This window comes from Homalodisca vitripennis, chromosome 4, assembly GCF_021130785.1.
Source record: "Homalodisca vitripennis isolate AUS2020 chromosome 4, UT_GWSS_2.1, whole genome shotgun sequence".
Taxonomy (NCBI): Eukaryota; Metazoa; Arthropoda; class Insecta; order Hemiptera; family Cicadellidae; genus Homalodisca; species Homalodisca vitripennis.
Window position 1 is genome coordinate 165,007,631 of NC_060210.1, and position 19,206 is coordinate 165,026,836.

A 19,206-nucleotide genomic window follows, 5' to 3' on the forward strand; every position below is an offset into this window, starting at 1 on the left:
TCTTTTTCGGAATCTGCTTGATTGCTGTGGTATTTCAAATGAACGATGGTATAAGCAATGAGATCGGATATATCTTTGATAACGAACGTAGCAATACTGTAATTCCCCTAGGATGAGCAAGTTTTACATTCTTCATGGCAGACTAGAGAGCGACTATCGATACGGAAAAGTTGTCAGCGTTTTGTCAAGGTTCCACTCGTAACCTCTTTATTAAGAGAATGGTGCATAGCAACGGAATGTGTCCCAAACTTGAAAACAACATAGTCGCATCAGTTACAACACCATCATCAATATTCACACCTTAAACCGAGGGTGAACCTTCCTAAAGTTAGTTACCAGATTGGTCTGTTTTGCATTGCAATTCCAAAGCTAATTCTAAAATGCCTACAATGTTGCAGAAGTAACTATAAATTGCAAGCAAACTAAAAGCAAGGTCTTCTCAAACCTAAAGAAAACTACAATCATCTAACTTCAGATCACGTAATTTTCTATTTCAGATTTCTTCCGAATTTCTTCCACTTAGACAAGCAATGTGTGTTTAAAATCATTTAGTGTACTTGAAACATTTTTCCTTTTCATGAGTTTCCTCCTAACAGATTTTATAATAGGTGAGTTCTTAAGTACAGAATCGAGTGGAAGGAAAAGAAGCATATTAATCCAGTTATAAAATGTAAACTGCAGTTATAAACCTAAATAAATACCGGGTGATAGTATTCCAAACCAGATTCTTCAACTAAACTACACTATGAGTACTGATCTCAAGAAGAGGACGATCCCTGTCCCCGCTAACCAGTGCGAGAAGTCGACTTGATCTGGATGAAGGCTTATAAGGATGAAAGCTAATATAATCTAACTTCGATGTAGCTGTGACAGATTTCATAATACGTGATTCTTCAAATACATTCCGACTTGAAATAATTAAAAACTACTCTTATGGATAAACACACACCGAACCTGATTTCGGATCATTACATTCGTCCATCATCATGTTATACTTCATGAAGTCTATTTCTCCCAATAGCGTTTAGAAGAATCCAGGATGACCTTAAGGAATATTGGAAGATATAATATACTTTTGTCTTTAGATATACGAAGCTCAATCCAAACATTTTCAGAGGGAAAGTCCGGATCAGAGTCTTCAAAGAAAATAAATAGATGTTTGGTGACAGAGAGCAAACATAACATTTGGATGAAGCCTAATATTAAGTGTGGCTTAATTGTAAGTTTAATATGAATATTCAGTGGTTAGAGGATTATCTCCAAAACTCTGCTATTTATAGGTGTGTAATTTTGATAGAATCGTTAATGTTGTTTACTCGAGTACTTCAACATTCGCTATTTTTTTACGAGTCCCTTAAAAACAGACATCTGTTTTTATTATTCCTATGATTACTTGAAATTCTTTAATACTCCACATATCGCCCCTCCTAGGTCAACAATTTGAAACCAATGCACATGAACGCAACCAGGATAAAAGAATACATTGTTGGGCATTAATTTGATATATGACCACAAAGTGTATCTATATTATTAAAAGCATTCCTTGATTTTTGTTCTGCGTTTTTAGGTATCAAAACTATTATTTCATATAAATATTTGGAATCAATTGAAATCCTCTTTACTCTAGATGTGCCTTTTGTGAATTTGTAATATATCCGAATATAGGGCTTTCAAAGTTCCAATGTTAATGTTATGAGTACATTTTTGTTTAGTTTAAAATAACATATTGTTAAAATACACATTTGTTCCTAAGGCAGTCATTATCCACTAACAAACTTAATTATCAGCTCGTTTCTGTATCTATTCTGGTTTACACTCGTAAATTTAGTAATTTCAATGGGCATTTTCAAAGAGATGAACAAATAAAATAAAACAAATAACAAGATGCTGCTTAATATTACGCAACAAGAAAAAATACTGATAAATATAAATAACAAGGCTTGATATATAATTCTAAACATACCATGAATAGATACTAATTAAACAAGAAACAGATTCCAGATCATAACTTGCAATAATACATTTAATACAAGATTCAGTGTGTAAAAATAACAAGATCAGTTCGAGAAATCAATAATTTCGAAGATATGATTGACGAGAAGATGCTAATAAAAATATGATACAAAACTAAAATGTACTAAACATGAAAAAAAACTAACGAAACCAATGATAAAATTAAATATACATTATGCTAAAAGGTCTACGACTAACAGAACAGCAAATAGTGAAATGATGGAATCAAACTGCCATAATGACTTTATCAAATTGTCATAATGTCTGTTTTTGGCAACAATCAATGCTAAGTGTGAATGAAGAGAGTAGGTTGAAACAGCTTGAAAAGCACAATTTCTAAAGATCTGACGCACAGAAGTCAACCTGAGTAGAAGAAAACATGTCCCAACTTCTGGATCCGCTCCAAGACATTGAAGGCCTTGTGGTTTGTAAGGTTATGGCGGTAAGCAAAAAGTTCACGAGATCTTGTAATTTATTAACCGAATTGGCCGCGGATATGTCTGGCTCACATCGTTAGAGTTGGAGGGAGAATTGACGCATTCGTATGAGCCGTTTCACATCGAGGGCCCACATTGGTATTTCCCAGAATAGAAACTTTCTCTTCTAAAAGGCGTTTGTGTACTTAACTCAACTCGATCGTTATCGAATCCGAAATAAGTTTTGCCACACTAACAAATTTACACGTTTTATTGAATAATATTTGAATCATAGTTAATTTATAATGAATTAATGGTGTTACATTTATGGATTGATCTACATTCAAAAATATACCTTTGTGAATGATAATAATACGAGTATATTAATCTTAATGAATAGTGAAACACTAACTTTTACAGTAAGGTTATTTCGGTACTTTAATAATGGACATCCCTGTCCACTTAGAGAACTTCTGAGCAGGCTATATTTGTTTTTCCATTTTCAGTGTTGTAAAGTTATGAGTACGCGCGCGCGCGCACACACACACACACACACACACACACACACGCACACACACGCGCACACACACACACACCACACACAAAAATTGTAATTCAAAGCTCATCAAAATGTGAGATGAAGTAATTATTTACAATTCAGGCTATTAATGTTATTCCTGTATGCGTCAAATTGACAGTTATATATTTTTAACATCTCAACGTTAGTTTCATGGATTTCGCATTTATGGACTGACAAAATTTTCTTCATGTCTGTCTGTCCGCCCGGCTTAAAATGAATTCATGAGGCTGCATTTCTAAATAGTCAATATCGAGTTGAATACTGTGTATGTGGTAGGTCACCATGGGATTTTGCTGAGCATAATATTTTTACATTGGTCTTATGGGTAACCATGACAGGACGAGACGGTTGCAGAATAAAATACATTTGTAAACAAACATATGCTATTTTAAGATGAGACATAGTAATAATAATTGCAGCTTTACTAGGCAAGATATCCTGAGAAAGCCGTAAAATCTGAGCTCGTTTATTATGGTTTGGAAAGTTGTGAAATTGTATTTCCAAAACTTAAAATGTTGAAAAATGGAGATTTTGAGTAATAGTGTACCAATAGTGTACATGGCAGATCATTTTAGCAATGATTAATTTCATTTCGGCTGAATTTATATTGAATACAAGCACTTAGAAACTTATTCGTAGTTGTTCATAACTAGATAAAATGTGAAAATTCATACGACAAAAGTTCGTGGCGGAGTTTTATTTATGCTGTAATAGTAAGATTTGGAGTGATGAAATAAAAATATCCGGTTGGGTGATCGATATTTCTCTTTCCATTGATATGTTAGTCAACCAACAATCTAAAAGGATTGCAAGCAAGGATTACAAACATTCAAAGATGAGGGTAACGGTAAGATGAGGGGTGATTTTAAAACTCACACCCCCCCACCCCACTCGAATGGTACCAATACAACCGTAGTAAACTTATCGTTGTATCGTAATACAAGATAGGATACATGTATCACTCGTTATACACACCCTAAACAGGTATTGCTGTTGGAGCTTAATTCATCGGGAAGTGTCTATTCTTCTGTCAGCATAGGAGGGGCGGCGTGTGCTGGTGCTCTACAAGTACTGTTTGGATCGAATAGGCATATTGTCGAAGACGATTAATCACACCTCAACGAGTGAATGTAATACCGTTCTAGAGTGTGTGTGCACATCACACCCAGTATTTATGCCTTAAAATTAAGTAAACGAAGAAATAAAACCAGTGGGTTTAACAATTAACAATAATTTAGCTGAATATAAATGTGCATTGGGTCAGGCGTTCTTGTGGACATTGCGTTGCATAAGCTTTCCCGGTCTTTATATAACGCCTACTTGATTTGTTTATAAAAAAACCTGTTTTGGCAATAGGCCTAACTGAATGTCTAGTGAAGCCCCGATACCTGCTTTCGCGTTGTGAACTACCCCGACTCGCTGGGCTCGCCTGCCACTGTTGTTTATGTGTACTTTACTCAATACTGGAATCCATGGGCCACAGTTTTATCGATTGTGTCTCACTAATAGGAGTCACATACCGATATAAGTCTATAAAGAGACGTGTTTTATATTGTTCATCAATGTTTCTTCCGATATGTAGTTACATTCATCTTAGTAAGACAGTTTTTGTATGCTCGTATGTATTTTTTCAGCATATATTCATTTGTGTAATATGCTAGGTAATGTAAAAGGTAGTATTTTATACCTTATATTTATATAAATTTTAAAAGTTTAACTATTGAAAACTTTTTATAAACATTACACTGTACAGAATATATACAGAAACGCTGTATAACTGTACACCTTTCCCATGGCAATACAATGTTACTGATGAGCCATACCTGTGAAAAGAGAGTTTGGATTAACCTTCCACCAGGAATAAGATTATTTTATATTTGTATAATGTCACCTACTACTTAATGTACATATTTTCACTTCTGTTTTACTTGCCAAGCGATCAGATGAATTTAATAGATGAATAGACTGGTAAGTTTATTTATTATTAATGCGTCTATAAGTAATCCATTGAAAAAAAAATCTGTTTTTAGGATTAGTAATGTAAAATTACTTATGTTTCATTTAAATCGTTCATGACAAAATAACAGTTCTAAATATTGATTACGTATTACAAAGTATATGTTTTAAGTAAAAAATGACACCAAACTATATGTCCCACAGCATAATTGGTTTGGGCATTGGGCAAAATCACTAAAATAATATTGAGGCTACTAGAAGTTACCCGCGGCTTCACGTGCATGTACTCGTAATGGAGGATATTCCCATCTCCCGAATCGATTAAAAGGCATACGTTCTCTGCATACGAATCTTACCCAAGCCTGTGTCTATCTATCTTTCCTAATTGGAGGATGGTGGTCTTAAGGGGTTTATCTTTTTTTTACCTAGTAATAAAACGGAGTGTAGGACGACACCGAAGGCCAAGGGAGGAGTGGGCGGCTTGTCAGGTCGTTTCTCAGGGCTCTTTTTTGTAGGTCTGGCCTATTATAGAGGATGGACATTTGTTATTTAGAGGTTCCCTAACAGAATTCGGAACGATCTCTCCACCACCTGTTTCTACCTGAGCCTGATTCTGTTCAAGTTATCGAAACTGAAGAGTTTACATAAGAAATTTTACAACTTTGATCGACCTTAGTATTCTCTGTCGAAGAGCGCGTCACATTTTATGCGAAGGAAGATTTACAGACAGCAGGACTCTGGAAGATATGGCGTTCGATGGTAAGAGACGATATTCCATAGGAAAGTGACGGTTCTAAATAAACCGCTTGTTTGGAATCGTTCTTATCGTTCTCTTAAGGGAATATATTAATTTAAGATACTAGACTCCACAGTACCAAATATCATTTTTAAAAGAATATAAGAAGTAATTTTAACTAAAACTATAAGATAAAGACATGATAGCAGACATGAAATTAAAGGAACTCTCCTTATTGAAAAAAAAAAACTATTGAAGTAAAATGCACTGTTGTTTAATAGCTTTAAATTTAATGAACTAAAAACAGTCACCATTTAAAATTATTGGAGATTTGTGTGTTTATTTAATTGCAATATTAAAGGCTACTTATACTCAATATTCCAAAAAAACAATTTGGCGGTTAACTTAAGAACGAAAAATAACTTTGAAGAATTTCTAAGTTAAATAACTAAGTAGGTATTCTGAATAAGTAACGAAGCTAGTGTAGATAATTGAAACAGACGCGGATAATAATTGCTAATGATAATTTAAAGATCCCAAATGGTTTTAGTTTCAAATTACGTTTCTCTTTATTTTGTCGCGATTTTAAGGCACAACAGTCATTTTAAGATGTCCCATTCACTTTAGTCCCTACTAGCATCCTCTTTCTAAGGACGTTCTCGAAAGTCTCAAACTCCTAGGTTAACGTTCTGCCCTTCTTTACGCCTTCTAAAACGTACAAGCTATTAAATCGACTAAACTGAAAATTGCAAGAGATGAGATTTTAGGAATAGTTCTGGAGATCATGCTACAAAACTTATTGTTTGTAAAACCGGCCATACTCGTGTTTCAGGGTACATCTGAGGGAGACAAGAGCCCAGACTGGCCGAGCTGTCGACCTACAGGGTAATGGCCACGGACCGCGAGGAGAGTCCCGACCTCGACGGCGTGGGCTACATCGAGGAGGACCATCCCTTACGGCCATCGTTGGCTGCCCAAAGTATTGCCTTGTTACAAGTGCCTGATAGAGAACGTACGCGCCATGTTTCTGTCGTCTCCAACACCGACCAGGATGTGCCCATCTTTCCTCGCGAGACCATCTACAGGCCCACCAGGCAGAAGGTTAGATATGCTTGGCACTTACTTTGCTTTTATTGCAACTAAGCAATAGTCGTCTTTTAAATTGAATAAAATATACCAACGTAAGTATAATTAATTGTTATAGTAAAATCTCTGAAGGATGTGTTGTAGTGTGAAGTGGTGCAATCAGATATTAGTTGAAATAATTGTTTGGGATTTTTAAATAAAATAGCCATATAATTTAAGATACGTTTTCTGAATACAATTAAAATTGAAAAAAAATTATCATAAGCACGAGGAGTGGTAAGCATTTGAAGCAAAATCAATTGCACCTTATAATCAGACCCAAAAAAAGATATGTTGAAGATTTTGATGAAAGATAACTGGAAGAAGTAACCTTGATTTAAGGAAAAATGTTCCTCAAGCAGATTTTTATTGAAGAACATTTGATTTTCTAAAATTATATTTCATTACAATATTATTTGGCCAAGCCCTAAATCATTAAACTTTCCTCTCTTTACTTGCAGTGTACTACAAATTTAACATTTTTATTGAAATGCCTGTAAGTATTGCGAAGTTGTCTCACAATTTGATAACTAATTTTCTGTCTTCAGGAATGTTATTTTGAAGGACTTTGAAATTTTTTAAAATTATCCAAACTAAAAAATTGAATGCACCACCTTAAACTAAGGGACACTGCTTTTCGCTTGTCTCGGCTTGCTCGGTTTACTTGTTTTTGATCTTCTACATCAAAGATTACTTCGTGGTAAAGCCTACAGTGTTAATATTGTTCATTAGCTTACAAATTTCCATAGTCTTCTATTTCAGGAAGTATTTTAGATTGTAATTTGTGATGATCACAATTGCCGTGTGCGAATAAGGAAATACAGTTTGGCTACAAACGTATCCAAATCCCTACGCTAGAATTTTTCGTCCTTGAAAATATATCACATAGTTCACCAAAGAGATCCTTCTTTACAACTTCACAGCCATATCACATATTAGCCTTTTGGTATTTTTACGAATTTTCAGAAAGTACTGAACAAAATGTCATTAATAGACAATTATGGTACTTCTTCAAGTATTGACCAATACAAGTTTTTGTTCTGTGACTGATTTAAAAAAATGTAAAAAACAGCACTGCCCCATAGAAATCAATTAATACTTTTTTTCACAATGACTAAAACGCAGTGTTCCGAACGTAACTTGTAAAGTTAAAACAAACAAAAGAAACCTCAGAAACTAATACACTAAGGAAGTGGAGATGTTTTACAATGACGATAATTAACCTCAGATTATCTTGGGAACGCCGCGGCATTCAGACCAGGGTTTCCTATGAGGAATATGTTGGAAGTCTCCACTTCCTGCCCTGTTACGGATTAACGGTATGGTTTGTGCTGATGACACGTGAACTGGGGATTTCTCACACAGTATGTATGACTCACCTACGGATATAAGGCATCTCACTGCGTGGCTTAATTGTTTTGCTCCCAAAAGTGGCTCTTAATTTACCAAATCGGATCTGCAATTGTTGCCTTCTCTTGTATACGTTCAACGGCGCACAAAAGTATTTCAGTGTTATGCGCATAGCTTCCATCTGTAACTATCCTCTCCTTGACTATGATTGCAGACACATACTGAGTTTCATTAGGATATGTTCTCAGTTAAAAGTAGTATTAAAGTAATTTATTAGTTAAAACATCGTGATATCGCAATCAATACAAGATACCTTATGTGTTGACTAAAAATGTAAATGGAAACCAGGCAGAACACGCATAGATATGCAGTATAGCTATTTTAGTTTGAACAATGTACAAGGCAATTTGGGACTAAGTAATGTAAATTTGTCAACCACCGCCTTGCGACTGGACGATGATGTGATGGAAGGGCGAGGCCCGTGTATACAGGATAAGTGTAGTTACCATGTTCACACACATTAACACATGTACCGTACATTAACGTTCACTCCATCAGGTCAAGCTGTCGATATTCCTTGACCACACCCTGCCACTTCCTGTCTCAAAAATGTGTTTCAAGAAGCTTGAAACTTTTCTATTTTACTTGACAAAAATATCAGTAGACAAAAAAATATAAACTTAGATGTCATGAGAGTAAACACTATTTTGTCGTTTTAATACATGTGGAGTAAGTGTTGCTGTTTAATACTGCGAGCTAATTCAAAGTTTTTATCGCAGTCACTCATAAATAATCATGTTATTCGATTTAGTTATGAGATTTTCCCGGGATCTCTAGCTCCGCTATCTCAGAAGCTCAATACAAAGGAGGAAAATTAAGATTTGAAATCTCGTGATTGTATTTCGGCCATTTCAGGAAGATTGCATGTTATTTTTGCTTAGCTTTACCAATTTTGTTCTATGTGCTTTTCGGACCTTAGTTGCTTTGTCAAGTAAATACGATAAAACAGATCTAGCCAAAGCATTTAAAAAGGTCGACCTTGATATTGTTCTTTCAAAAATATTTGATTTAAAGTGTACACCGTTCATAAATTTTGCTTTTCTTCCGGGATTCTATAGGCTTACCAGAGCCTTTCTCCAAAGTTTATAATTTTAGATATTTTTAAAGATGACGTTCTAAAGATATTGTACTGTAATTTTCTTACATTATCTAGTGCAAGGATGACTTAAAATTTGTCAGGGATGACCTATCCGACGAGGAACATTGACAGATAGACAGACAGACCTTGATGCAGTGAACGCCTAAATTATCCGTAACAAACTGACATTAAACGTGTCTAAACACAGTGGCATAATACTTCCTAGACAAATTAATCCAATAGTAGGGGTTAATGCAATAGGAGGAATTTAATTAATTATTAAGTCCAGAAGTTAAAGAATTAAGAGTGGTAACTGACTCAAAATCAACTTTCACAAAACTAATGCCCTAATGTTGCACTGTGTAATTTGAGATTCATCACTGACCGATTCTTTCACTGCTTCTACTGTCTGGAGATCACATTGGATTAAGTACAGGGAGAAAGTACATCAAAGTCCATGTTTGTTATATTTATCCTTAAACCTTGAACCGCTAGCACTATTTAGAGTCCCAGTGTATCAAGTACATGGAGAGTGTACAGCATGTCCATATTTGTTATATCTTTATCTTTAAGCCTTACCTTGAACCGCTAGCACTATTTAGAGTCCCAGTGTATCAAGTACACGGAGAGTGTACAGCATGTCCATATTTGTTATATCTTTATCTTTAAGCCTTACCTTGAACCGCTAGCACTATTTAGAGTCCCAGTGTATCAAGTACACGGAGAGTGTACAGCATGTCCATATTTGTTATATCTTTATCTTTAAGCCTTACCTTGAACCGCTAGCACTATTTAGAGTCCCAGTGTATCAAGTACACGGAGAGTGTACAGCATGTCCATATTTGTTATATCTTTATCTTTAAGCCTTACCTTGAACCGCTAGCACTATTTAGAGTCCCAGTGTATCAAGTACACGGAGAGTGTACAGCATGTCCATATTTGTTATATCTTTATCTTTAAGCCTTACCTTGAACCGCTAGCACTATTTAGAGTCCCAGTGTATCAAGTACACGGAGAGTGTACAGCATGTCCATATTTGTTATATCTTTATCTTTAAGCCTTACCTTGAACCGCTAGCACTATTTAGAGTCCCAGTGTATCAAGTACACGGAGAGTGTACATCATGTCCATATTTGTTATATCTTTATCTTTAAGCCTTACATTGAACCGCTAGCACTATTTAGAATCCCAGTGTACCAAGTACATGGAGAGTGTACAGCATGTCCATATTTGTTATATCTTTATCTTTAAGCCTTACCTTGAACCGCTAGCACTATTTAGAGTCCCAGTGTATCAAGTACACGGAGAGTGTACATCATGTCCATATTTGTTATATCTTTATCTTTAAGCCTTACATTGAACCGCTAGCACTATTTAGAATCCCAGTGTACAGCATGTCGAAATTCACAACTGAAAAATATTTGAAAATATTTCAGTTTTCATTCATATTTAGTTTCATATCTCAGTTGCTGATTATTTTAGAACTTCCTAGTTTTGAAGCAACTCGTAAACTATCTTAACTCTTTTTTAAAATTGTTTATAACGGCAAGATTTGTGAGGATTCATTCACACAAGGGTAATTGAAAGTCATTGTTTCACACCTTTCATTATTTCGTAACTGGAGTTTAGTGGTATTTAATATAGCCTTTGCACAAAATAAATAATGCAATCGTATTTTCCTATTGAGAAAACTCGATTCTGGAACTCTGATGCAATGCATAGATCACTCCCTTACATATCACGCCTTGATGGCGACATTTCGTCATAGAGGTGTATCTGTAAGTCGTCCTGCGCAGTACTCCTTCATAGACGTGTATCTATGTATCATCCTCAGCGTATATCTGCAGAATTCCTTCACATAAACAATAACGTTTATCTGCAGAACACCTTCATGGGCGTAGTACGACCTTTACTTTTTCAGGGGGTAGGATTTACGTGATAACATTTATTTTTTAATATCCAGCAATGTAAACGGAAATGAAGGAAGCCATCCTATAAATAGGAGAGGGATTGTACGACGGGCTCTGGGTTTTACGCAAAATCGACAAGTGGGAGAAGTGGGTAGTATAAATTACCTTCCACAGCTTATGGAGCTTTGAAGGTTATTTTATTTTTACCTGTAAAATCTGTATGGTTTTCTCACATACATTCAGTCATGGTTCTAATAATGAGTTGAAACTTTCGAAGAGTTCTGCGCTTTCAGACGATCTGAGTGAACCGATCGTGAAGAACGAGAAAAGTTGATGATGTAATCGGCCTTGGCATTGCACTTCTGAACTCGGTCTTTAGTGTCTCTTACAACATAGCCTACTTGGCTAGACACTAATTTGACGAGCTTTGAGAAACTGACATAAACGCCAGAAACAGTGAATTACTCACTCAATTGATATGACACGATTAATATTGTAGTGACTACATTACCGTATTTATAATATTATGGAGCATTTTGTGAATAAATAGCTCCTATACACCCCTTCATGTGCTGTGTTAAGAATGAATAATTTCTTATGGATACGATGAAAAACGTTTTAAATAGTTTGATGAAGGTTCATTAAATTTAATCAAGAAAATATAGTGGATTTCTGAAAAACTAGAACATAAATAAATTTTTAATTGCAAACAATTTAAAACGAAAATGCTTTATATATTTGCTTTTTTAGGAAAACATCAATAAAATTATGATCTTGACGTTATATACGTACTATACAAATATTATTGTTGGCCCCTTTTTCTTCGACATTTAACATTCAACTTTTTAATTTGCAGTAAATGGGAGGAATGATATAGTGATTGTGAATAGTTTACATGGTTTGATAAATGGCTACAGGTTTTTTTTATGTATATGTGTGTTTTTTCTGTGGTTTACCAAAGCGCTATCCCTCACTTAAAATTCACTAACCTCAGTTATTGATGTTGTCTAACCGCTGATTAGATTATGGTTGGAAAGTATTTTGTATGTTCAACCGTATCCATTTAAAAATTTTCCCAGGATATCGTTTTGAGGAATTTTGCATTTGTTTCTGGAATACATAAGAGTCAGCCGGGACATATTCCATTTCAGTTTTTGAAATAATTTAAAATTTTTCACACGCATGTCTCATGTGAAATTTGGGGTACTGTAAATTTGAGAGAGCCATTGAATTACTTTGACTAGCTATACATAAACATGCTATGTTTAGAAGTTAAGAAAATGTCATACCGTGACATGTCAATGGCCCAGCGGTCCCCTGCAGGCGTCCCTAATCAAGTAAGAATCACATAGGCGAATTGTACGCGCAATGTTCTCTAAATTAAGACGTTAGTCTGAAGAACATTTCTCTATCTAATGCACATTTACAGAGGCAAAGCTACTTTACAAATAAACCATGTTTAATGACTAAAGTCAATAATATAACGGTTGGATTTTACTCGTCTGCGCCACACTAAACTTAAAGGGGGATCACACAGCACTATTACCGAGTGTCAGAACAGAGCTCACGAGAGTTACATCTGTGTAGCCTTGTTGTACCAAGCATAAACGCCTTGCAAACAGAGTGGCTCAACTTATTTCTCCAAAATGATGAGTATCTTACATTGGTTAAATGAGTTTAAGTGACACAATGCCTACAGTACTCAAATTTAGTATTGAGTATGCAAAACAACAATCGATTCTCGATTGTTTCACACGAAATAACAATCGTTTCATTCATCCAAGAAATATTAGGGGTTTTGTTTAGCCAAACTATTGACGACTAACGGTGGCGCACAGCCAAGTCATTGATTTTTTTTATTTTTTTTTATTAACTACCTGCAATGTAAAACTGGCAACTGAACATCAAATTTGTGTGATTATGTTCTTCCAAATATTTTAATTTCCAATCGGTGTAGAAGCTATTTCAGAGACAATGCTCGCAAAATTCTCCTTCTTGGTACCCTAATTAATTGCTTAAATAAGAATTTGTGTGATTAGTATCGGCTCATGAAAACCTGCCATTCGATATGTCACAGAGTGATTCTGTTAAACATCTTCAAGTTGCTCTCCATCCAGTAATGTTGGTTCTTTGTGTAATATAACGTCTGCCACTGGTAATCTTTGTGACGTTGAGCTTGTCAAGACTTTTAATAAACTGGATCCTTCAAAGATGTCGTACTGGACCTTACGAGAGTGACCTAATGACTGCACAAATGGAAACAGTAACGTGTGTGCAGAGTTCACAGCGAGTAGTACACATAGCAGTGGCCGCCGAGCTGTAGTAGATACTACCGCTGCTTGTTTACTATAATCCATTTATGTGATTAGGATCGTCCGGAATCTGGATCCACTTTGTTCCTCTGACGCGGCAAGGCGGGAAACGGCCGTGACGTTGCTCACCATCTGTCCCCACATCTGTTACTGTCTGTCGTACACGGCCGTGATCATTATTCAACAATGAATATGCAACCATGAATATTCACATTGTTTCGATTGCCCGGTTCGCGACCTGGACCCGGCCAAATGTGATGCAGGTATTCATCCTTATCTAGCGACTGTGTACGTGGAACAACTGCGGATCATTGAGATATGTATTCTAGTAAACACAATAATAACATAAATTGATGGATACAATGAGCATAAGGCATACAAACATGTTTTTAGTTTATTGTATTATGTTCGACTTTTTATGTTGGAGATTTCTCGCTATGTCTAAATTGAAGGAATCATACTAATTTATTATCACTGTTATAAACGGATATTGTACTCGTATATACACATGTTGGAAATGAAAGCTCTACGTATAACGCAATAACATGAAACTAAACCATTTGATATTAAACCTTTTTAATGAACCTTATGAATTCGAACGTTAAAATACATAAATTAATACTAAAATCTGTAATTAAGTATTAATTGTTAATTTGAACTTGTTTGTAATTGTGATGGTTTCTTAAACAAAGGGAAAGAGAAAAAAAACGTTTTATTCTAAAGTTAAAAAAAAACACACACACACACACACACACACACACACACGCACATACCAGTAAAATATTGACTGCGAGATGAAGGTTATCTTATACCTATATTAATAGGTAAGATGGTACAACTTTAAATGGTACATGATTAAATGAGGAATACTCAAATATTAAAAATAAAGTAATTGTAATGTCATCAATAACTGCAATAGTACTAAAAAGGCTTCTCATACACAAAAACAAAACTTTTCTTGTAGGAGCAGATAAAAATCCAACTTCACAAAGAATATTAGTGCCGTGACATTCAGACTGTCACTCCGTGGTCATTTCAACAACAGGCAAAGAACAGGATCTCAATATTAACAGTATGATCAACAGATTCTGCAAGTAAGGGCAAATTAGATGTCAAGAAAATCTCACCATCGACAAGTAGTGGAATACATAACATTCTACTAAAGTGATTTGAAACCAAGGAAACAAAAGTCATGGCAAGTGCTGAACTATAGGATTTAGTGTTTTTAGAACACTGAAATTAGTGTATATACAGACAGAAAAGAGAAATGTAGTTTTGGGGAAAAACTTAGGTAGAGATACAGAGTTTAAGTTCAATACGATAGAGGAAGGTGGTAGTAAAACTCTAACGTGTACAAATTTAGTAAACAATGACAGTTATTAGTTATGTTTTCACGTACAGGTAGAATGTATATAAAAGTATAATTAAATTGAAGTAAAAGTGTAGCAGCATTATTTATATGTTTTCCAAAGAGTTAATAAAGTTTACATATATTTGTTAATGAGTTCGTGTATATTTCTTTCTAGCAGCTATGTTGCCTGGAAGCTTCAGAAATGGAAGTCCTCATTGTTATCATCACTATCCTCCAGTCCACTATCACCCTAAGTAAAAACGTGTGTAAATATTTGCAAACGCTGTGAACAATAGCGCAATCTATTACTATGGAAAGTACTTTACATATACCACAGGAATTTGATTTTGTAGAATTGAAAACAGTTATATTCGTTGGCCGAAACACCTACCTATTATAATCCTTTCTCTAGCATGTAATTTATTGTAAGTTTTTTCTTGAATTATCATTGGGTTTTCATATGTAGTCATTGAGGAAAATGTGCTGTAACCAACATCACCAGAGATAACGGCGTTATTAGGAACTCTATCCATTTCATCATAAATAAATGGACGTGTTTCTCAAAAACTCGGCTGGCGTGGCTAAATCCCGACCACTTTACGTCATTGGTTGTAAATCTTTCCTTTGCATTAGTTGTATCTGGGATGTTAATATTGCAGAAGTATTTCCTGTTGATATACTGTAATCATCACCGCCACCGCCGTACACCGCTGCCCGCTGGTCTCACAACGAATGTATGAGTCCTGTCATTTACGGCTAATGCAGTTGAAAATTGACTCGAAATACCGACCATTGCTTTCGTTTTTCGCAATATTGTCGAAACGAAGGGTATAGTTTTTGTAACTGTTGATGTTGCTGGCGCCAATGTTCTCAACAATATCATTTTTGTAACCCGAGTCTCTCAAAAATTTTAAATAATCTTAGTTTTTTATTGTATATGTATGAAATCTCCACCTCTAATTTACTCAACCAAAACATTTTCTGTCATCCAGCCTACAACTCCGACCTCTGAAAAGCGACATGGCTTATATTTATCTTACATAACACACGATCAAGTTATTGTTTTTCTATGGTTGTTTGTGAACTCAGCAGGTATCACTTTTGGCTGGTTTATACCTTCCAGTTGAACCTACCACTGGGCACACCAGAAACCGATGTGTCACATAAATCTGGGCAACCTTATGGATGTCCAGAAGCGGCACATCACTAACTGCAAATATCGAGATTCTGGGGTGCAAGGGTAATTCGCTAGGCCTAGTCTACTGCGGGAGATAACTGTAGGACTTTGGAGTTTGTTCCCTAAAGAATCAGAGCTTCTGGCTAGCTAGCGTCAACAAAGGTGTGCAACCCCTTGATTGCTTTAACTGGAGAGGCTGGTTCAGAGTTGGCCTCCTCTTCTTCCGAGGGGACATAACTGAAATTAGTGCCCTAATTCTTCCTTATGGATCTCGACAGGAGGCGGCCGCTACCCCCTAATCTTACCCATCCTGAATATCCTGTCACTCCGGAAGCAGCGCTAAGGTTATTATAGGACTAAGTGCAATTCATAAGCTTCTTGTTCTAAGGGAACAAAAAAATTGGTTGTTTGTACATTGTACAAACGAGTCACTCCAAAAATTTCTTATCAAATGTGCAAGAATGGTTGTTAATTAAATAAGAACAAATGACAAGTTTAACTCATATGTATTTGCAAAAGAAGTAGCAAAGATAGCCATTCTAGCTACTATGTTTAGTAAACAGCTTTTGTGCAATATTTATACATTGGAAATTATATTTTGTTTTGGAAATGCCTAGTAAAAACTTTTGCTGCGTTTTTTTACATTACCAATGGCTACTATTTTAAAAATAACTAGGACTATAAATCTTAATTAATATTCAATGTTCCAGTAAATGAAGTGACTGAAACAATAAGAAGGGCCAGGAGATGCGTGGAGCAGCACATCTAGCAGATGTAAGACCGCCTTCTATTAGGGAGCCATTAATTACTGCGGTGGTCAAACGACAACAATAATTGCAGGATCGAGTTACAGCCTATTACAGTTTGTTTGACTTTAATAGAGGCAATCTTCAGAAATTCCAGGAGTTTATTCACTCAGGCCTTTACTTACTAGTTTCAATGGTACATGTCGATCTTTTATTGCGTCGTTAGATTTAATTACATAATAGAAGTAAATTATACAGTATCATGATGAAAACAGAATGTAACCTCATTTCTCTCGTACTCCATTACTCAAGGTCGAACGGGTCATTCATCGCCTCGTTATTGGATTACAGGTAATCCATCAGCCTCCACCGTAGAATAGTAATCAATAGCGTAGCCACTCTCAGTTTGAATGTTAGTATTGAGAATAACAGTCTGACTGACAATATAAAGCTATACCACTGATATCGTACATGATCAGTATTCGTTTTAATTAGTTAGTATCACACAACATCAAATCATGAACAGTCCATGATACTGTTAAATGATGTAGGGTAGTTCAAACTGAAAAATAATATTCGTAAGTATAAATAAGTGTTTGGATGTTTAAAACGCTGGGAAAAGTAAATCTACAAAACAAACAAATAAATAACTTAAATAGTTATTACGAAGGTCATTGTCCCAGTATCAGTCTCTTACAACATTCATAAACTGATTTGGAAATACCGCGCAACCGTAAAGTGATAGTAACTTAAATTTTTATCAGTCACATTCGCGGCCAGCAACATCGTAAGTGTTTTGGAAAATATATCATCTCGGATCGTGTTGAGGATTTTTCGTGGCATTCTAATATACGAGTATTATTTATAACGTTATATGAATCACGTGATCATTTTTGATTGGGTATCGAATCAAACAATACTTGAAATTATGACTTTCTCAGGGCAAACAACGTAGAAGAAGCGTTTTTCCACTGACTCCGAGAGCCAAGAAATCATGAAAATAGAATATGGCCCTTGTTCTAATGTTTAAATTCAGATAGTGGACAGAATCGGGCTTCTAAGCAATAAAAATCTCCTGACGAAGAGATTATCAAGAAAGCTACCGGAGCCAAGAACTATTTTAATACGAAGACAAGAGGTACAAGTTATAGAATTGCATCACACTGCCAGTACAGTAACTTTATCAGTGCATGCGCAGGCGCAAGTGATGTTTTAGTTCCAAAATATACTCACACACAGTACATCACATTCGAGAGGAATGTCAAAACAAGTCTTTCAAGAACGTATAAGCCCAGTGTCAGTAAACTGATTGTAAAATTGAACATCTTCTTCCATAACAATCGTTTCATATCTCATCTTCGATAGTCAATCTTCGATCGTGACTTTTTATGTGTAAAACTCAACCACGTGTTATATATTACAATACAATCGGATGTCCAGTCCGAGTTAATCATTTAGCGTTTAATCAATCGATTTAATTCAGGAGTAAAAAGATTGATAACGGATTCCTGCGAGGGTGTATTATAGGGAATATGCAATCTGTGATGGGGCCTAGAATCCTAGATGACATTTCTGCGTTACATAACATCGCCTTTCGATCGTACAACAGTCACCTGAACAGTTAAACACTATATGACTTAGAAGTTGATGGAACTGTAATAAATTCGTAACCCTGCGGTTTTTAGAAATATGCCGTTTCTGATCAATGCATAGAGAAAATTCATTGATTTATTAGTGAAATATATTTTTTTTTTGGAGGTGAGATGTGTTGAAATATTGTTTGTGGAATTGTAAAGACGACAGATTAAAGCTTTGAAAGGTTACATAACACATCAGGGTGGGTCATAATTATATTTTGAAGTAAACAATAAAAATTGTAATTACACGTTTTAGAAACATCACCCATTATATAACATACTGATAAAAACGTTGGCAATTTTATACATTTTACTGGCATTCACTTATTAATTATGAGAGTGAAATGATTCACTTTAACTATAAATAGTTCGTTGTTGTACAGGGATCGTATATCACAAGTACTGTATTTTTTAATGAGGCTTAGGTATATTTAAAAACTATAATAAAATAACACATTTAAATTATATTCAGTTATAAAAATGAGATACCCTAAACGATTATCAAATATTTAAGACATGTAACACTCAACTTGGTTTTTAAGATATAAACAATCTCTTACTGTGGGTTTATTTGTGATGACTATAATTTGGGTTCACCAGAAGTAACCCATTTTGCTGACGGTGTTCTCTGTTATCTTAGAGAAAGTGATGATAATCAGAATTAACCTACTAACTCTAACCTCGACGATCTGTGAAGCGTGTCTTGGCCATTGGGACGACTGGATCAGACGACTACCAGTCCAATCATTGACTCGTTTC

General features: G+C 35.3%; 1 protein-coding gene across 1 annotated transcript in view; it reads left to right on the forward strand.

Annotated features, from left to right (window-relative positions):
• Window positions 1-19,206, forward strand: part of LOC124360526 (solute carrier family 2, facilitated glucose transporter member 1-like) — an 81,918-nt gene that overhangs the window by 9,690 nt on the left and 53,022 nt on the right. Inside the window, exon 2 of the mRNA XM_046814225.1 lies at window positions 6,534-6,802. Within this exon, the coding sequence (XP_046670181.1) occupies window positions 6,590-6,802 (213 nt within the window). The 5' untranslated portion in view covers window positions 6,534-6,589. The remainder of the gene's footprint in view (window positions 1-6,533; window positions 6,803-19,206) is intronic.